The 16,595-nt window shown below is 51.6% G+C and overlaps 1 protein-coding gene across 1 annotated transcript; it reads left to right on the top strand.

Moving 5' to 3' along the window:
• The first annotated feature begins 863 nt into the window (after window positions 1-863).
• On the top strand, window positions 864-10,797 carry EEF1G (eukaryotic translation elongation factor 1 gamma). The gene is made up of 10 exons (XM_002925368.4): window positions 864-1,018; window positions 2,101-2,259; window positions 2,968-3,031; window positions 3,187-3,329; window positions 3,866-4,009; window positions 5,726-5,855; window positions 6,229-6,442; window positions 9,923-10,095; window positions 10,190-10,314; window positions 10,555-10,797. The coding sequence occupies exons 1-10, from the start codon at window positions 1,007-1,009 to the stop codon at window positions 10,711-10,713; spliced, it is 1,323 nt and encodes a 440-aa protein (XP_002925414.1). The 5' UTR covers window positions 864-1,006; the 3' UTR covers window positions 10,714-10,797.
• The last annotated feature ends 5,798 nt before the right edge of the window (window positions 10,798-16,595 follow it).

Below are 16,595 nucleotides of genomic sequence, written 5' to 3'. Positions count from 1 at the left end.
CTACCGTTTATCACAACCTGCAGTGAGTGCCTGCGATGGCGTATCCCTGCACCCGGAGCCCGCTCAGTAGGGTTCCTGAAGGACGGAATGCCGGGTGGGCGGCTTGGCCAGTACCTGGCGGAAGAACCAAGTGTGCCGCCACATTCACCTTAGCTCTGGGATTTATATGGTGATGGCCTGAAACTGGGGTTCAGGCATCTTTGCCCACTCTCTTAACCGAATTCATCCCGTTCTGGTTAAAATGGGAAAACATTTTCCGACCTGAGCGTGGGTAAAGGGCAGCCCATCCTGGGTAAACTGGCATCCCCTACAGGGTGATGGGCGGAAGGGATCCGCCGTGTTCTCCCTCGGCCCTCGCCTGCTGCAGGCCCGGCACCAGCGACTGCATCGCGGAGCCGCAGGGTGGTTTAACGGGAGGAAACCTCACTTTGGCAGCGTGTCTGACTTAGGATCTGGTTACATATTCATCCCCTCTAAAAAAAAAAAAAAACCAGAGCGGGAACAAATGGACTTATCCACGCAGGACTTGTTTCCGTTCCTGTGAGTGTCCCACAGTCTTGATGTTAGGGGCCTGGCAGGATCTCCGTCAAGTCACCGCGGGTTCCGGAGCTGGAGGGGCACGCCTCTGGGAGCCGGCGCGGCGCGGAGTTGGCAGCTGTGCCACGTCGCAGACAAGGGGAGGTTTTCCGGCTTGTTCTCACAGTTTACTCTCCGCGCCTTCAACCTCCACGTCGGGACTCAGATTGGCCAAGCCTGAGGGGCAGGCCAGCCAAGAGTCCCACTGCGCAGGCGCGAGCTTTCTCCTTGCCGACCAGCAGGCCCCACCCCTTTTCTTTTTCCAATTCAGCTGCTGCGGGATACCGAACTGTCGTGCGTATGCCTTCTGTGCCGTCCTCGCTTTGCGGCTGCTGTTTCTCCACGGCTCTCCCCTTCCCCCCCTTCTCTCCCTGACGGCTTACTTTGCGGCAGCGCCGAGAGCCCCACCCCCTTTCTCTGCGGAATCACCATGGCGGCTGGGGTAAGTTTGCCGGCTCCGGCGAGCCAGGTCACCGTATCCGACGCCATCCTCTGCCCGAGTAGGACCCTCCGGCGTCAGAGGAGTTCTGGAGCCGAGTGGGGAAGTGATCCGGGGTCTAGAGACCGTACTGTTGGAGAGCAAGGCTTCCAGGCCCCGGAGGGGAACTGAGGTTGGGACTCTTGGAGGCCAAAGAGGTGGAAGGGTCTCGGGTAGAGGAGAAAAGAGATGTCGGATCCCGGCTGTCCGGGGCCTGAGAAAGGGGTTCGAGTTCATTGCCGCCTCGAGGTGTGGGATCCGGGCAGGTTGACAGAACTTTTGCGACCGTTTTGTGGGGCAACAGCAAGGACGGAGTGAAGAGGAGGGTCTTTGTGGGCAGGTACGGCAGTTTCCGGTTAAGGGTCGTCCCGCGGGGAGGTTTGGGAGAGGGAGGACTCTCCGGACGGTGGAGTCAGACCGTGCTGGCCAGGTTAAGAGAAGAAGGCAACGCCAGGGAACTCACTGCGGGACAGGAACGGAGGGACGGTACGCGTGACAAGTAGGAGTGGTTCTGTGGGGGAAAAGGAGTTGATTTAGGAAGGGAAGATGCCATTCGGTTTCTCTGGCTGTTCCGAGGGGAACTTGGAAATGGTCGGTGCGTGTGAGGGACAAGGGTGACGCTTTGGAAGGGGTGAGTGGCTCGGCGGTAGAGTAGGCAGGTACTCGCTCACCATCAATGAATGAAACCAGGGCTTCGCGAAGGGAGGAGTGTGTGTGTGTGTCGGCAGGTGGAGTCTGAGGGAGCTACAAGTTCTAGGTTTCTAGACGATATATTCGAGGAGATGAGAATGCTTCTAGAGGTGTCCTTAGGGAAGGTCAAACCTGTCAACAAGCTTTATTTAGCAGTTGGTGTGTAGTTCTGTCTTCGGTATTTCAGAGGACTCTGATTACACATGACGGATACTAGAGAGCTTGGTTCACCAGAGCAAGTAAAAATGAGTTGAACAGATGGGGAATAACTTAGGGAATTTATCCTGGGAGGTGACATTTAGGACTGGGACCTTTTTACTTGTTAATATTCCCTCCCCTCCCCCTTTCTCCCTTAGACCCTGTACACATATCCTGAAAACTGGAGGGCCTTCAAGGCTCTCATTGCTGCTCAGTACAGCGGGGCTCAGGTCCGCGTGCTCTCCGCACCACCCCACTTCCACTTTGGCCAAACCAACCGCACCCCCGAATTTCTCCGTAAATTTCCTGCCGGCAAGGTAAGTAGGAAAGTGGGGAGGGGTCTTTGGTTCTGAGAACTTAGCCCTGAGATTGTCTCACTCTGAAGATGGTCTCCATCTTTAAAGGGGAGCTTTTCCATATAATTTTTTTTTTCTATTACATTTCAGTGATTTAAAATTCTTTTTATTTTGAGATAAGTGTAGGTTTACATGTAGTTAGAAATAATGCAGAGTTGTTCAGTGACTTGTTATAAAATTCACAGGTTTCTTTGTATTCGTGGGATAGAGAATGAGTTTTGATTGTTTTCAGTGCAAATACAGCAAGTATCTGCTGTGAGCAGACCGAGGGGCTTATAGAGATTGATAAATAACTATGCTGAAGAGAGAAGTGCAGTGTGGGGAGCACCACCACACTTTCAAGAGCATAGAGAGAGGACGCTTGGTTTTTGATCTTTTGCCTATTTGATTGAGGGATTTTATATAAACGGTTGATAATATCTAAATTTTTGGGGTTTCACTTATGAATTTAGATTGTAAGGGATACCAGGTTACTTAAATATTTCTGGTTCCTGGGTTAGAGATAGTACCAGTAGTTTGTATCAACAGTCTGCTTAGTAAGGGTTGTCAGCCTTATATAAGAACTTTTATCGAAAATCATTTCAGTTCCTGGGATTGGCTAGTGAGAAATTACTGAGTATTTTACTTATTTTTCTGAATTTTACTTATCTTTTGACTGTTTTATCCCAGGTTCCAGCATTTGAGGGTGACGATGGATTCTGTGTGTTCGAGAGCAATGCCATTGCCTACTATGGTAATTTGCAGTGGGTGTGGGAGTGGGGAGATCTGGAATGAAGTAGGTAGGACAGGATGAGGGTGAGCTGGAGTGGACAGTAGAGGAATTTTCATGGACTTGGATTGATGTTGGCATGACCCCAAAGTTCTGACCTTTGTGTTCTGACTCTGCAGTGAGCAATGAGGAGCTGCGGGGAAGTACTCCAGAGGCAGCAGCTCAGGTGGTGCAGTGGGTGAGCTTTGCTGATAGCGACATAGTGCCCCCAGCCAGTACCTGGGTGTTCCCCACCTTGGGCATCATGCACCACAACAAGCAGGTAAGCCTTGGAACTGGGGGAGAAGCCAAGGGCAGGGATGGCATCAGCTCCTGAGCGTCAGGGAGTGAGAAATAAAATAGATTGAGAAAAGGAGATGCTAAGAATATGTGGATAATAAAAGACGTCATCTTCGGCATGTGAGTTTGGAGCACTGTGGTTGATGGTATCTGGGTTCTTTGTCACACAGACCCAGTGGAGTAGTGAGAGGAGAGATTTCTGCTATAGAAAAGCTATACCAAATGGTAGGGGAGTGGTTAAACCAGGTGACCTTTAAGGTTCCTTCTAAAATCCAAACATAAAGGACGAGATCAGTAGAGTGGGAAATTAATCCAGACTGCACCATGAAGAAATTTGACCTTGAGAGCTGCATTTGTGATACATTTGGAGTGATCCTAGGATCTGACTCCATTGAGGGAGGATGGGGATGAGCCAGAATTTAGTAAGTGAAATAGCTACCTTGGTTCTGTTGTTGGGGGTGGGGAGCAGGGAAAGGGATGGGTACCCACTATTAAGTTTTTGACATTTTAAATCACTAGGCCACAGAGAATGCAAAGGAGGAAGTGAGGCGAATTCTGGGGCTACTGGATGCTCACTTGAAGACAAGAACTTTCCTGGTGGGCGAACGTGTGACACTGGCTGATATCACAGTTGTCTGCACCCTGTTGTGGCTCTATAAACAGGTGACGTTTATAACGAATCAGGTTGGCAGAGGGTGGGGGAAGTGTGAGTCTTCCAGGTTACCCTGTATTCTGCTGAGGACTTGGATATGAGAGAGTGTCTGCTAACTAGTCCCTAGGAGTCCCAAGTTTGAGTGCCATGACTGCTTTCCCTCCTCCTCAGAAGTTTGGTAACATTCTGTATCCTGAGTTTCTGTTTGGCAGTGAAGATGCTTAGTTTGTGTCCGTTTTTTTTGGGAGGCCCAGCAGTGCTTGTGCTTAGTTGTAAAGACAGAGGTAGGGCTGGTCGCTTCAGTATCAAGATCTTTTGGAGGCACGCTAAGTTCAGCTCTTGGCTTCTTTACTTACTAGTTGTAGGGAGGGAGATGTGTGTGTGTGTGAGAGAGGAAGAGAGAATTCCTTTAGTTCTTTTTCTCCTCTAAGCTGTAGAACTGGCGAGGTAGTTATTAGTCTTGAGGTTCCTGCGTCAAAGGAAATGACATGTTGCAGAGCAGGAGCTCTTTTTTAAAGTTTTTTGAAAAATTTTTTTATTTAAAATTTATTTACTTATTTGTGTGTGAGAGAGAGTGAGCACAAGCAGGGGGAATGGCAGAGGGAGAGGGAGAATCAGGCTCCCCTCTGAACAAGGAGCCCGACGCAGGACTTGATCCCGGGACCCTGGGATGATGACCTGAGCCGAAGGGAGAGGCCCAACCGACTTGAGCCACCCAGGCACCCAGCAGCTCTTGGACTGATACTAGCCCAGAACAGTAGTGTAATAATTGGGGGCAAAAAGCACCTACTTTGTGTCTGATCCTGTTCCAGAGGCCTTGCAGGGATCCTCTTAGTCTTCACCTGCTCTATGGTGAGAAGTGGAACCTGGACCAGCGGCATAGTCAGTGGTGGCAGAGAATTTGAACCCAAGTACTTACTGCAGAGCCAATACTACAGAACTGACTGCTTTAGTCCGTCTCTGTGACAAGGTTATTTTTCCTTAGATCCTAGCAAACTAAAAGATGGTAAATGAGTTTGTCACGAAGCTAAGTTTAGTTTAAAGGACTGTTAGTCTGAAATACTTTTTTTTTTTTTTGAGTATTCTTTAGTTTCTGAAGTTTGGTGAAAGAAAAATACATATCATATAGTTAATGTAGATAGTTTTTGTTATCTTGTTTATTAGGCAAAATGAGTAATTGGTAGCTATGTTGCTCCAACTTTGATTTTAGTTTTATTGACATGTGACTTTTTTTTTAAGGTTTTATTTATGTATTTGAGAGAGAAAGAGATAGCGAGAGAGAGCATGAGTAGGGGGGCAGAGGCAGAGGGAGAAGCAGACTCCCTGCTGAGCAGGGAGCCCCACGAGGGGCTCGATCCCAGGACCCTGGGATCATGATCTGAGCTGAAGGTAGACGCCTAACTGACTGAGCCACTCAGGCGCCCGATACATGACATTTAAAAAATTGGGATGTGTAGCTGTGAAATGGTTTTGTAAAAGGAGTAAGGTGCCATATGAGTAGATTTGTAGTAAATGAAGGATGGGGTCAAGTTTCCAGTAGGTTGGACTGTGCTGTGAAAAAGAGGAAGGTAAATGGGGAGCAGCCTCCAGGGTAAGATGGTGTTCTCGGCAGGTTGTGCTCTCAGGTTGAGTGGAAGGTGGAGTTTGGTGTGGGAAGAAACAAGGGTCTCTGGCTTGAAACCCCTCAAGACCTTCTCTCCTTTGCTTTCACCCTTATGTTCTGACAGGTTCTGGAGCCTTCTTTCCGCCAGGCCTTCCCCAATACCAACCGCTGGTTCCTCACCTGCATTAACCAGCCCCAGTTCCGGGCTGTCTTGGGGGAGGTGAAACTCTGTGAGAAGATGGCCCAGTTTGATGGTAAGTGTGTGGAAATAGAGGAGTGTGTGGCCTGGCTCAGGGCTGGTGTGCTCAGTCTCAATCCCTTGTTTCCCATCAAGCTTTTGGGTTATGTGGACCCACAGAATGTAGGGTATCCCACATAGTGACTAATATTTTATACGTACGCATATTTTCCCTCATTGATGTTAACGTACAGAAATTGTGGTGCACGTGTTTGTTGCCGGGTGTTGTGTTCTTGCTCCAGGACGTGCAGGGAGCTGATGGCAGAGCAGCGCAGGGCCTGGATGCCTTAGTTGCCGCACCTGGAGGCTTTCCTCCATTACCTTGCTCCCTGCTTAGAGGCGTAGGGAAAGAGGCAGGACACTGACTTCTCTCCCTTTCTCTGCACCAGCTAAAAAGTTCGCAGAGAGCCAGCCTAAAAAGGACACCCCACGGAAAGAGAAAGGCTCTCGGGAAGAGAAGCAGAAGCCCCAGGCTGAGCGGAAAGAGGAGAAGAAGGCTGCCGCCCCTGCCGCCCCTGCTCCCGAGGAGGAGATGGATGAATGTGAGCAGGCACTGGCTGCCGAGCCGAAGGCCAAGGACCCCTTTGCTCACCTGCCCAAGAGGTAAGGCTAGTGGAGGACAGGGGGCATGGGACTCAGGAAGGCCGGTTTTTGCATATGTGTGTTCCCCTCACACAGCTAGGGCTGTTTTAGGTTGTCCGTATAGAATTGAAAGATGTTTTGTTTGCAAGGAAACCAATTGGGTGACTTTTTTTTTTAAGATTCTATTTATTTGAGAGGGTGCTTTTGCACCCACAAGCAGTGGGGGAGGGGCAGAGGGAGAGGGAGAAGCTGACTCCCCGATGAGCAGGGAGCCCAATGTGGGGCTGGATCCCAGGACCCTGGGATCATGACCTGAGCTGAAGGCAGACTGAGCCACCCAGGCGCCCTATATTTTTATTGTTTTGATGAACAGACAGTATAAACATTCTCACTGGGAAGGGAGGGTGACCATGACTCCATAGTGCCTGTCTGCTTCACTGTTCCCAGATTGGAGGACTTAAACCCCTCAATAAGGAAAAGACGGAAGTAGATGGGATGGTCATCACCCCATCCGCTGCCGGCCTTTTTGGTAAAGGATGAGGTTCTTGGAAGAAAAGAATAGAGTAAAAGGAAACTTTTTGGTGTGAAAAAAGCGGGGCATCTAGTACTTGCCGGCTGTTCTGTACTCAAGTCGTTAGCTACTGCCCCAGCATTTCGTTAGAATTGTAAGCATGATGAGCATGTCTTGTCTGTACCCGCTTCACATAGTTCTCCTTGCTCCCTGCTTTTCTCACCCACTCATTTTGCCTTTCCCAAAGCCATCCAGCCTTTCACTAGTTGGTCTGTTGGGGTTCAACAGGGTTCACCCTCCCCTGTTTTGTAATGGTGTTATTTGTTTTTAAGATTTTATTTATTTTGGGGGGGCTGCGTGAGCAGGGGGAGGGGCAGAGGGAGAGAGAGAGAACAGACTCCCCATTGAGTGCGGAGCTCAAAGGAGGCTCGTTCTCACAACCCTGAGATCGTGACCTGAGCAGAAGTCAGGAGTCGAAATCAAGAGTCGGGCACATAACTGACTGTGCCACCCAGGCTCTCCTTGTAATGTTTTTTTATGGATAAACCAGCATGAAGGCTCGCACTGCTGGTGGGCATAATAGGGGCGAGGAGAGTTGTAAATGGGGAGCATCCTAGCACGAGATGGCCACAGTAGGAGCTGCTGTTTCCCCATTTGGGGAGCAAGGAGTGTAGCTCTTAGGCCCAGGCACTTCATAGGAGACCAAGGAAACCTGCAAATGCAGCTGCTCATTACAGATACATTTCTTGTTGACCTGAAGTGATTGACCTTGAACCTAACACAGGAGCAGGTCAGGAGTGAGCAGGATGTTTGGTGTGTGTATATAAGCTCCGATAACCTGAGTTACATATGCTGTTGTAACGCAGATCCAGTTAATTGTTAGCTAGAGATTTTCACATATATTAGGTCTGTATATTCTGGGCAAAAAAATAAATCACAAGTAGACTGAAAATCTTTAATAAACTTAACATCCTTTTGGGAATATTGATTAATACCAGTTTGCTGTATCACCGTGGTGCTCTGTTGGGCTGCCGAGATGATTTTCCCTAGAATTTTTAATGTCACAAAGGTAATGTCTTCAAAGATGAAGACTGCTACTTGTCAAGAGTTAGTTCTAGTTATTTATTTATTTTAAAGATTTATTTATTTGCCAGAGAGAGCATGAGCAAGGGAGGGGTAGAGAGAGAGGGGCAAGCAGACTCCCCACTGAGCAGGGAGCCAGATGTGGGGCTCGATCCCATGACCCTGGGATCATGACCTGAGCTAAAGGCGGACACTTAACCAGCTGATCCACTCAGGCATCCCAGTTCTAGTTCTTTTAAGGCCTTCCAGCTACACTTGTTTCAGGAGCCATTCAGAACCTGTCTTCATTTGGGGGGAAATGGATACAACGTGGCCATAAATTATAAACTTGGAACAGTTCGGGAGGGTGTGAGGAAAAAATCCCCAGGCCCTTTTTTGAGGGCGGTTGAGGGGGAAGCTCCTCAGAGGAGGTCTCTGTTGTATATTTGGGAAGGAACGTAGGACCCAAGGTTCAAGGGCAGCCTCTGCTTTGCTATATTGGAACATTGGGCAGGTCACAGCACTTAACCTTATCTGGAAAGAGGGAAAGGAATGGTTTTTAACCTAGGGTTTGTTGGCATTATTTATACTAGTGAATAATTGAGCCAATTAAGTATTCAGTGAGGGTTTTTTTTAAATAGGTTTATGGCACAGTCATACAGTAGAGGATTATTTAGCCATTAAAACATTTGTAAGGGGTGCCTGGGTGACTCAGGTCAGTTAAGCGTCTGCCTTCGGCTCAGGTCGTGATCCGGGGTCCTGGGATTGAGCCCCACACCTGGCTTCTTGCTCTGCAGGGAATCTGCTGCCCCCTCTCCCTCTGACCTTCCCCCCCTCCCCCGCTTGTGCTCCCGCTTTCTCTTTCTCTCTCTCAGATGAATAAAAAATCTTAAAACATTTGTAAAAAAGAATCCGTACTAGGGTGGCAGTGTTAAATGAACAAATCATGGAAGGCACAAAACTACACGCATCGTCTTTGGAAAGCCACCAGCGGGAAGTACATAAACATATTAATCAGTTCTCTTGTTTGCTGGCGTTCCGGGTGATTTTTTTCAGTCAGCATGTGTTTTTATAACTGGAAAGAAAAGAAAGCACCCTGCCACGAGGGGCACTCAGCCTCTTCTCAGCTCGGTATGCCAGGTTGCTTCAAAGATCATCCGAACCTAAGGGCTTTTCAGCATTGGGGCTTGTTCCTGGGCAGAGTGACTCAAGGCGGTGGGTATAAGGTCTGGGGCGGAGGCCCTTTGATAACGTTTGCCACTTAACATTGCTGTCACACTGTTGTGTGTGTAACCCCAAGAGGCTGTGGTGGAGGAAGATACGTGGGTGAGTCAGGGACTGAGTGTGACTCAGTGGGAAAGGGCCCTGGAAGGGACAGGCCACGAAGGAGCTCATTCTGGGTCTCCACCAGGGGGCAGCAGTTCACCGTGCTTTTTTGGGGGCAGGTCTTCCCTCAGGCGCACCCCCCACCATGGGTCCCACCCTCCTCAAGCTTAGCTGACTTAGGTTGCTGATAGGGAGCAGGGGAGTGCCCTAAGCTCCTCTTTATGCCCTTAGTGCTCTTCCCTTAATAAGGTGGTACCCATCTGCCAGTCCAGTGACCTCTTCCTTTAAACCAGTACATTTTAGGGGCGCCTGGGTGGCTCAGTCATTAAACGTCTGCCTTCGGCTCGGATCATGATCCTGGGCTCCTGGGATCGAGCCCCCAGTCAGGCTCCCTGCTCAGTGGGAAGCCTCTTTCTCCCTCTCCCCCTGCTTCTGTTCCCTCTCTCGCGGCCTCTCTCTGTCAAATAAATAAAATCTTAAAAAAAATAAGTAAACCAGTATATTTTAAGTGAAATTTCATCTTAGTTTCTCTTAGCCTGGCAACCCTTTGTTGCTTCAGTAGGACCTTCTCCACATTGACCTTGCTTTTTTCCTCCATTCAGTACCTTTGTGTTGGACGAATTTAAGCGCAAGTACTCCAATGAAGACACTCTGTCTGTGGCGCTGCCATATTTTTGGGAGCATTTTGATAAGGATGGCTGGTCTCTGTGGTACGCTGAGTACCGCTTCCCTGAAGAGCTCACCCAGACCTTCATGAGTTGCAACCTCATCACGGGTGAGAAGAGGGTGGGTCGAGGAAGAGGAAGAGGGAGGAGAAGGCAGTGGGTGATGTGATTCTAAAGGCTGCGTGTTCTCCCTCGCCCCTTCAGGAATGTTCCAGCGGTTGGACAAGCTGAGGAAGAATGCCTTTGCCAGTGTCATCCTCTTTGGAACCAACAATAGCAGCTCCATTTCTGGAGTCTGGGTCTTCCGAGGCCAGGAGCTTGCCTTTCCGGTGAGGAAAGGTGTAGGGGAGGAGTCTGTCTCTTTAGGGTGGGGCCAGGGGCTGGGAAGTCCACCTTCATTCCTGTGCTTGTAGGCATTCAGGAGAGTTCCAGGAATGTGTATAGGAAGGACTGCCATGGTCACGGGCATTTTAGGATCTGATGACATGTGTCTGAGCTGGAAGTAACAGGTGTGGGACAGTGTCTGATAACCTGACCACATGCTTCTTAACTTGGCTTTCTCTCCCCAGCTGAGTCCAGATTGGCAGGTGGACTACGAGTCATATACATGGCGGAAGCTGGATCCTGGCAGTGAGGAGACCCAGACGCTGGTTCGAGAGTACTTTTCCTGGGAGGGGGCCTTCCAGCATGTGGGCAAAACCTTCAATCAGGGCAAGATCTTCAAGTGAACATCTCTTGCCGTCACCTAGCTGCCTGTACCTGCCCTTCAGGGAGATGGGGGTCATTAAAGCAAACTGAACATTGAACCCTTACCTGTCCTGCTTCCTTTATGAATGATGGCTTCTTCATAGGGGAGTAGATATGTTGAAGCAGGGTGTTTCCTGGGCCCACAGTACCTCCCTTTGCAGGAGAGAAGTCTTCAGACGGGCAGAAAAGAGGCCTCTCTCAGTTTTGATGGTATTTGCATTGCCTGTACTGTGATGAGTCTTCTAGCTGGGAAAGACTGGATGCAGTTGGGTGGGGGTGGTGACATGGAGCTTTGTAACTCCCTAATTTTTCAGGACCAGATTGCTAAGGTACGATAGAGCATAGTGTGGGGGAACTTGACGTTATTGCTCACAGATGCCTGGGAGCCTCGAGGGTCTTGGTTGAGATATTTCAAACAGGCAGGAATACCTGGCACTGACTGCTCAGAACAGGCACTGGCCTGTTGGCCCTAACCTGGGATTCCGAGATTTAAGTGACTTGCCTGTGAAGACAGGGTTTTAACCCAGTGGGTGTCCCTGAGCCCCTACTTGAAATGTGCCCTGCTGCTTCCTGGAACGTGGAGCAGTCCTCCTTTCCACCTAAGAACCCCGCTGAGACCCGGGGGTCTCAAGTTTTTCTCTTGAGCTTAATTTTTTATCATGCCCCTTTCACAGGGTCTTCTTGCTACTTTGTCTCTTTTCCTGCTGTCTTTCCTGAAGAGCATTGAAGGTTTTCCCTGTGTATTACCAGTTCAGGTGAAGTTGGAAAGCTCTCATTTGATTCACATTTTGAGGCAGGTGCAGAAACAGTCACTATTCAACCTTTGGTCTCTAGTTTATGGTTTTATGTTTGTTCTTTCTCTCTCACCCTTTGTCTAAGCACAGAGAAGGCCTTAGCTTGGGAGGGGAAGAAGGTGATCTTTCCAGGTACAAATGGTCTGGTAGCTTGGGAGGGGGTAGGGCTGTCATATAGCTGGGTACTTGGACTGCAGTTGGGGTTCTGGGAAGAATGGGCGGAGCAGAGTCCTGACATGGAATCCAGCTGGGTGAGGATGGGCTGGTTCTTGCTCAGGGTTTGCTCCCTGGCAGGTCGTCCTGAGTTGGATCCAGACTTGCCACCTGTCTTGCTTCTGAGCATTCCGGGCTGCTCTTGGTTAGGATCTAAAAGTGCTAGTTGCTGGCTGGGCTGGGTCCTGCGCTGGGTGCCGGGGCCTCACCTAACCTGTCAGACTCTCTTCACAAATTCCGTTCCCCACCACACCTCCCCGCCCCTTCGCTTGTGTAATCTTCACCCCCTTCCCAGTATCCTTGACCTTCCCAGTAGCTGAGGATTTAGTCAGAAGAGACCCAAGTTCTGCAAGATTTGCGGGGCAGGCCAGAGAGGCCCAGGAGTGGGGCCCAGCTGCGGGTTTTGCTGGGTGGGCTAGAGCTTGGGCCGCAGCAGGCCTGGCACCCCCTGTGGACTGGGCTGGTCTGGTGGACCCCGCCTCCCAGCCTCCCTCGGGCTGCAGGAAGAGTGACTCATCTGCACGTACTGCCTCCTGTGCCTCCAGCTCTGGCGGTTTGGTGCAGAGGAGGGTGGCCAGGTTGTCGGATGAGGCCAGCTTGGTGGTTGGGGGAGGGCCAGTACCCACAGAAGGAGGTGGGGTGGGCAGCCCAAGGGGAGGTTGTTATGCCCTCGGGCAGGCTGGCTGTTGGCCTCCAAAGGTGGATGCAGCTAGAGGGCCGCTGCTCTGCCCTGGTGGGCAAGAAAGAGGTTAACAGCAGGAGTTTCTAGCGGCAGATGTGGGGCGGGGAAAGAGGGGAGGTCCATCTGGAGTTGGTTCGGTCCCGCCCTGCCCCGGGGAGGCCTGAGTCACCGCACAGTGGCGGGCCTGGGGCTGTGCTTGGGACTCGCGCCCTCCTGATCCCGGCTGGGGCCCCGCGCTTGCTGGAGCTCTGCCTGGCTCCCCAGCTCCACCCGGCCCCGCCCGGCTCCCCTGGGCAGCTAGTGAGCGCCTGCGCCAGGGGGCCGTCTCCGGTTGTTGGGCCCGTTTCCTGACATGCCAGGGAGGCTCGTGCCACCCGCGCACCACCTAGAGCTGGCACTCCGGCACCCACGCTGCAGCGCGTGCCTGCGGGGGCCCGGGCCGGGGTCGCTGGGAGGGAAGGGAACGGGGTGCTGTGAGTGGGTCGGGGCTGAGAACGGCATGATCTTGGAGAACCGGAGTAAGATGGAAGGAGGAAGCCGTTTCATCCACTTAATGGGCAAAACCTTAGAGGTTCCAGAAAAGGAGGTGGAAAAAGGAGAGGGGTCTGGGCTCAGGCGCGTTTGACTGCCGATGAAATCTTTAACTTGCTATAGTTAACATACAGTGTTGTGTAAGTTTCAGGTGTAAGCTAGAGTGAGTGATTGAACAGTTCCATACACCGCCCGGTGCTTGCCAGACAAGAGCACTCCTCAGTCCCCATTCCCTGTTTCCCCCGACCCTCCACCCCCTCCGCTCTGGGAACCACCGGTCTGTTCTCTGTAGTTAGGAGTCAGTTTCTTGGTTTGTCTCCCGTTTTTTTTTTTTTTTTCTTTGCTCATTTGTTTTGTTTCTTAAATCCACATATGAGTGAAATCATACGGTATTTGTCTTTCTCTGACTGACTTATTCCGCTCAGCCTAACACTCTATCCAGGTCCTCGCAGCAGATGAAATCCCTACCGAGCCCAGCCCAGCCCAGGGCGTGAATGGCATCGCCTGAGACTTGGTTCAGCCTGTATAGAAACCGGTAGATACTGGTTATATGCAGCTATTTATTTTAGCTTTGTTGGCGCTTCAGCTGAAGTCACTTATTAAAAAGCCCAAAGCCTTTAAAGTTGGTCCAAGAAAGACCTAGATTGTCTTCTTTCTTTCACGTCCTGTTTGCACTGGAGGTGGACAGCTGCTCTGCACAGTGGGTCAGACCCATCCCACCAGCTGCCCACATGCCCAAAATGTGCCACTTCCCCTTTTGAAAGGTGGGGGAAGGGTCTAGAATGTCAAAGGGAGAGGAATGAAGTGTTTTGGAGGATCCACCCAGTCATTTCTGAAATTAATACTGTGGTTTTCATGGCAACCAGCACTCTTTGTCCTCGGAACCCAGAACTTTCCCTCCACACATCAAAATGGGTTTTTCTGGGTGACGATGGCTTCCCTGGCTCACCCCACCAGCTGTACCTACACTGCAGGGTGACTTCCCCCACTGGCTCTGGTCCTCTGAGTGTTTGAGTGCAGTTCTGGGGTCCTCAACCCTCTTCTCCATGCCTCCCCTAATGCTGTGGAGCTAACATACCAGTGCTCCTGAAAGGTTAGAGAAACAGCCACCTGCTCCTGTCTGTTTGCCCTAATCAGGCTGGCATGGCCCCGGAGGAGGCTGTCGTTTTACTCCAGTGGAATTACTGGGGTGTCCCAGCGCTTCAGCACCCAAGGGATGGGTGGAATGGCGGTCAAGGTAGCTGCTGGGCGCTGTGCTGTATTCACCTGAATGTCTCAGAAGAGACAGAATCCCGTGGGCACGTGGGACTGCTTAAGTGGCAAAGGTGTCCTTGGTGACCCTGGGTCTCTAGGTGGGCTCTTTTCATTCTCGTAGCCCCCTCCCTTTCGGGAAGCTTCCCCTGCCCCCCTTTCCTTCATTTCCTCAGGATTCCAAAGGGAGCCCACGGGCCTTACCTTGTTTACACAATGGGCTGGCCACGTGCAGAGCAGGGGCTGGACAGTCAGGGTTTGGGGCTATTTCTGATCGGATCTCCCATGGAATGTGCTTCCCTCTACTTCCAGCTGCCCCCTCCCCTCCGCAGCAGAAACAGCTGTCATGTGAGGGCCTCTCCCGCTGGCTCAGCCCTTTTGCAATCATTTGGCTGGCTCCACCAGGATGGGGATGGATAGTGAGGGTGGGCGGGGCTAAAGGGTAACTGAGGGGACATGGCTGGGCAGGGAGGCCCACGGAGTTGAAGGCCGAGGGAAGAGGGCTTGCCAGGGCCAGGTAGGAGCGGTGGAAGCAGCTGAGTAGTCCAGGGAGGCGGTATGATGAGCTTAGGGCGCCTGTCAAAGGCAGTGGGGGCCACACTGGGACCGGAAACTTTCTAGGTGCAGGGGAGATGAGTTGGTTATAGCGGGACCCTGGCCAGTCATTCTTCAGGGAGATCTGCATTTCCCCTGAGTCACAGGGAAGCCACGGGGTGCTTTCCTGCCAGTCCGACTCTGTGTGGGTCCTGAATCACCAAGTTGCCAAGGGTGTTGGCTGCCCTATTGTGGCGGTGCCTGTGCCCTACCCCACCCACTCCTGTTAGGACAGGGGTTAGCAAACACTCTCCTTTATCCCACTCTCCTCAGTGGGAACACTGCATCTCTTTGACTCAGACTTACAGAAGGTACCTTATGCAGGATTGCCCAGGATTGCCGGAGAGACCACGTGAGGTAGTCCCTTTATTTTACCCAGGAGGAAACGAGCCCAGAGAGGGGAAGTGACTTATCAAGGGTGCACGCTAGTCTTTCCACAGTTCTCGAAGCCACTCACTGAGTCACTTTCGTTCCTGAGAGCGGGAGGGCGCTTCTCCCAAGGCTTCGGGGGACTATGATGGACCAAGCATGCTTGGTTTTGGTGGCAGAGAGAGGGTGGTGTCCGAGGCCGCTAGCAGCCCTGGCTGGGTATTAAGCACAGAAGTGGAGCAGGACCCAGGGCAGGTCAACCCCGGCGCTCCAAGGCGCTCTAAGTCCGGGGCGGGCAGAGGGCACAGGGTGTAGCAGAGGCGGGACTTCGAGTGACAAGAACCTCAACTATGTGGTGACTCAGGCTCTGGGCAGCCGAGGCCCTTCCTTCACTGCTTAGCCTGATATCCTCAGACTGGACTTGGGAAGTGCGTGCAGCAGAGGGAGGGAAACCCGGGCTGGTTTGCCTTTCCCCCTGGAACTGGAGGAAAGGCAGAGGAAGTTGGAAAGGATGGCGGAAAGGCAGATTCCAAAAAAGGGGAGAGGAGGCTGGTGCTCTCCTCCCTCCCTGCTCCCCGCTCCCTGCTGGGGAGGGGAGCTGGCTGGGGCGTCGGCTGCTCCGCTCATTCCTGCTCCCTCCCTCGGCTCCTGTTTACAGTCCGCCTGCCCCATCCCCAGCTCAGTTCTGAGCTCTTCTTTTTGGCCCCCCTCCCGCCTTCACAGCCCTATTCGATCGCGTTTTGCCCCCTTGTCTTCCTTAATCTCGGCTCTACATTCCCCCTCTCTTCTTGCTCTCCCTGCATCTGCACACCCACACCTCCCCGGCCTCCAGGCCATCTCTCACCGTGTCCACCTGTCCTGCTCTCCCTGCCCACTTTGTCCCCTTTCTCTTGCCTGGACGCTCTTCCTGTGCCTTCTTTCCTCCCAGAGTCTGTACTCACGGCCCTGCGTGCCGTCTCTTGTTCTCTAATCAGCTTTAACCTGGGTTCTGCTTTGGCTTGAAGATTTCAATTAGGACCGAGTGTAATGGGCAGGTTTCCGGTGTCCCGGCTGTCTGATCTGAGTGATTCAGGAACTCCTTATTTGAAGTCCGAGGTTTAAATACAGGCTGGGGTTTGAACCGAGCTGGAATACTTGGCTTCATATTTTGAGGTTGGGTTAGAGGAGTTTGGGGTTTCAGAATTGCTTAGGCAACAATGTCTGGATCCCAGAATCACCCGACAGGTTTGCTGTTCACTGGGGAAGACAGACTAGGAAGCAATGAAAGGGAACATCGAAGGGCCTGATGTTTGGCGGAGACGCTCATCTCCGGGTGTGTGTGTGTATGGGGTGGGGAGGGGTTGGGGAGATCCCAGATGGCTCAAAGAAGGGGTAATAGTCATTTCTCTGCTTCTAAGGCTGACATGCCAAAGGGCCCTCATGGGAAGGG

The sequence above is a fragment of the Ailuropoda melanoleuca genome, chromosome 16, assembly GCF_002007445.2.
Source record: "Ailuropoda melanoleuca isolate Jingjing chromosome 16, ASM200744v2, whole genome shotgun sequence".
In the NCBI taxonomy this organism is placed as follows: domain Eukaryota; kingdom Metazoa; phylum Chordata; class Mammalia; order Carnivora; family Ursidae; genus Ailuropoda; species Ailuropoda melanoleuca.
This window is presented reverse-complemented; position numbering and strand designations above follow the sequence as displayed.

Coding starts and splice junctions, on each gene's coding strand:
- EEF1G (XM_002925368.4), top strand. Junction 2,260..2,967: donor GTAAATTTCCTGCCGGCAAG/GTAAGTAGGAAA, acceptor GTTTTATCCCAG/GTTCCAGCATTTGAGGGTGA. Junction 5,856..6,228: donor GAAGATGGCCCAGTTTGATG/GTAAGTGTGTGG, acceptor TCTCTGCACCAG/CTAAAAAGTTCGCAGAGAGC.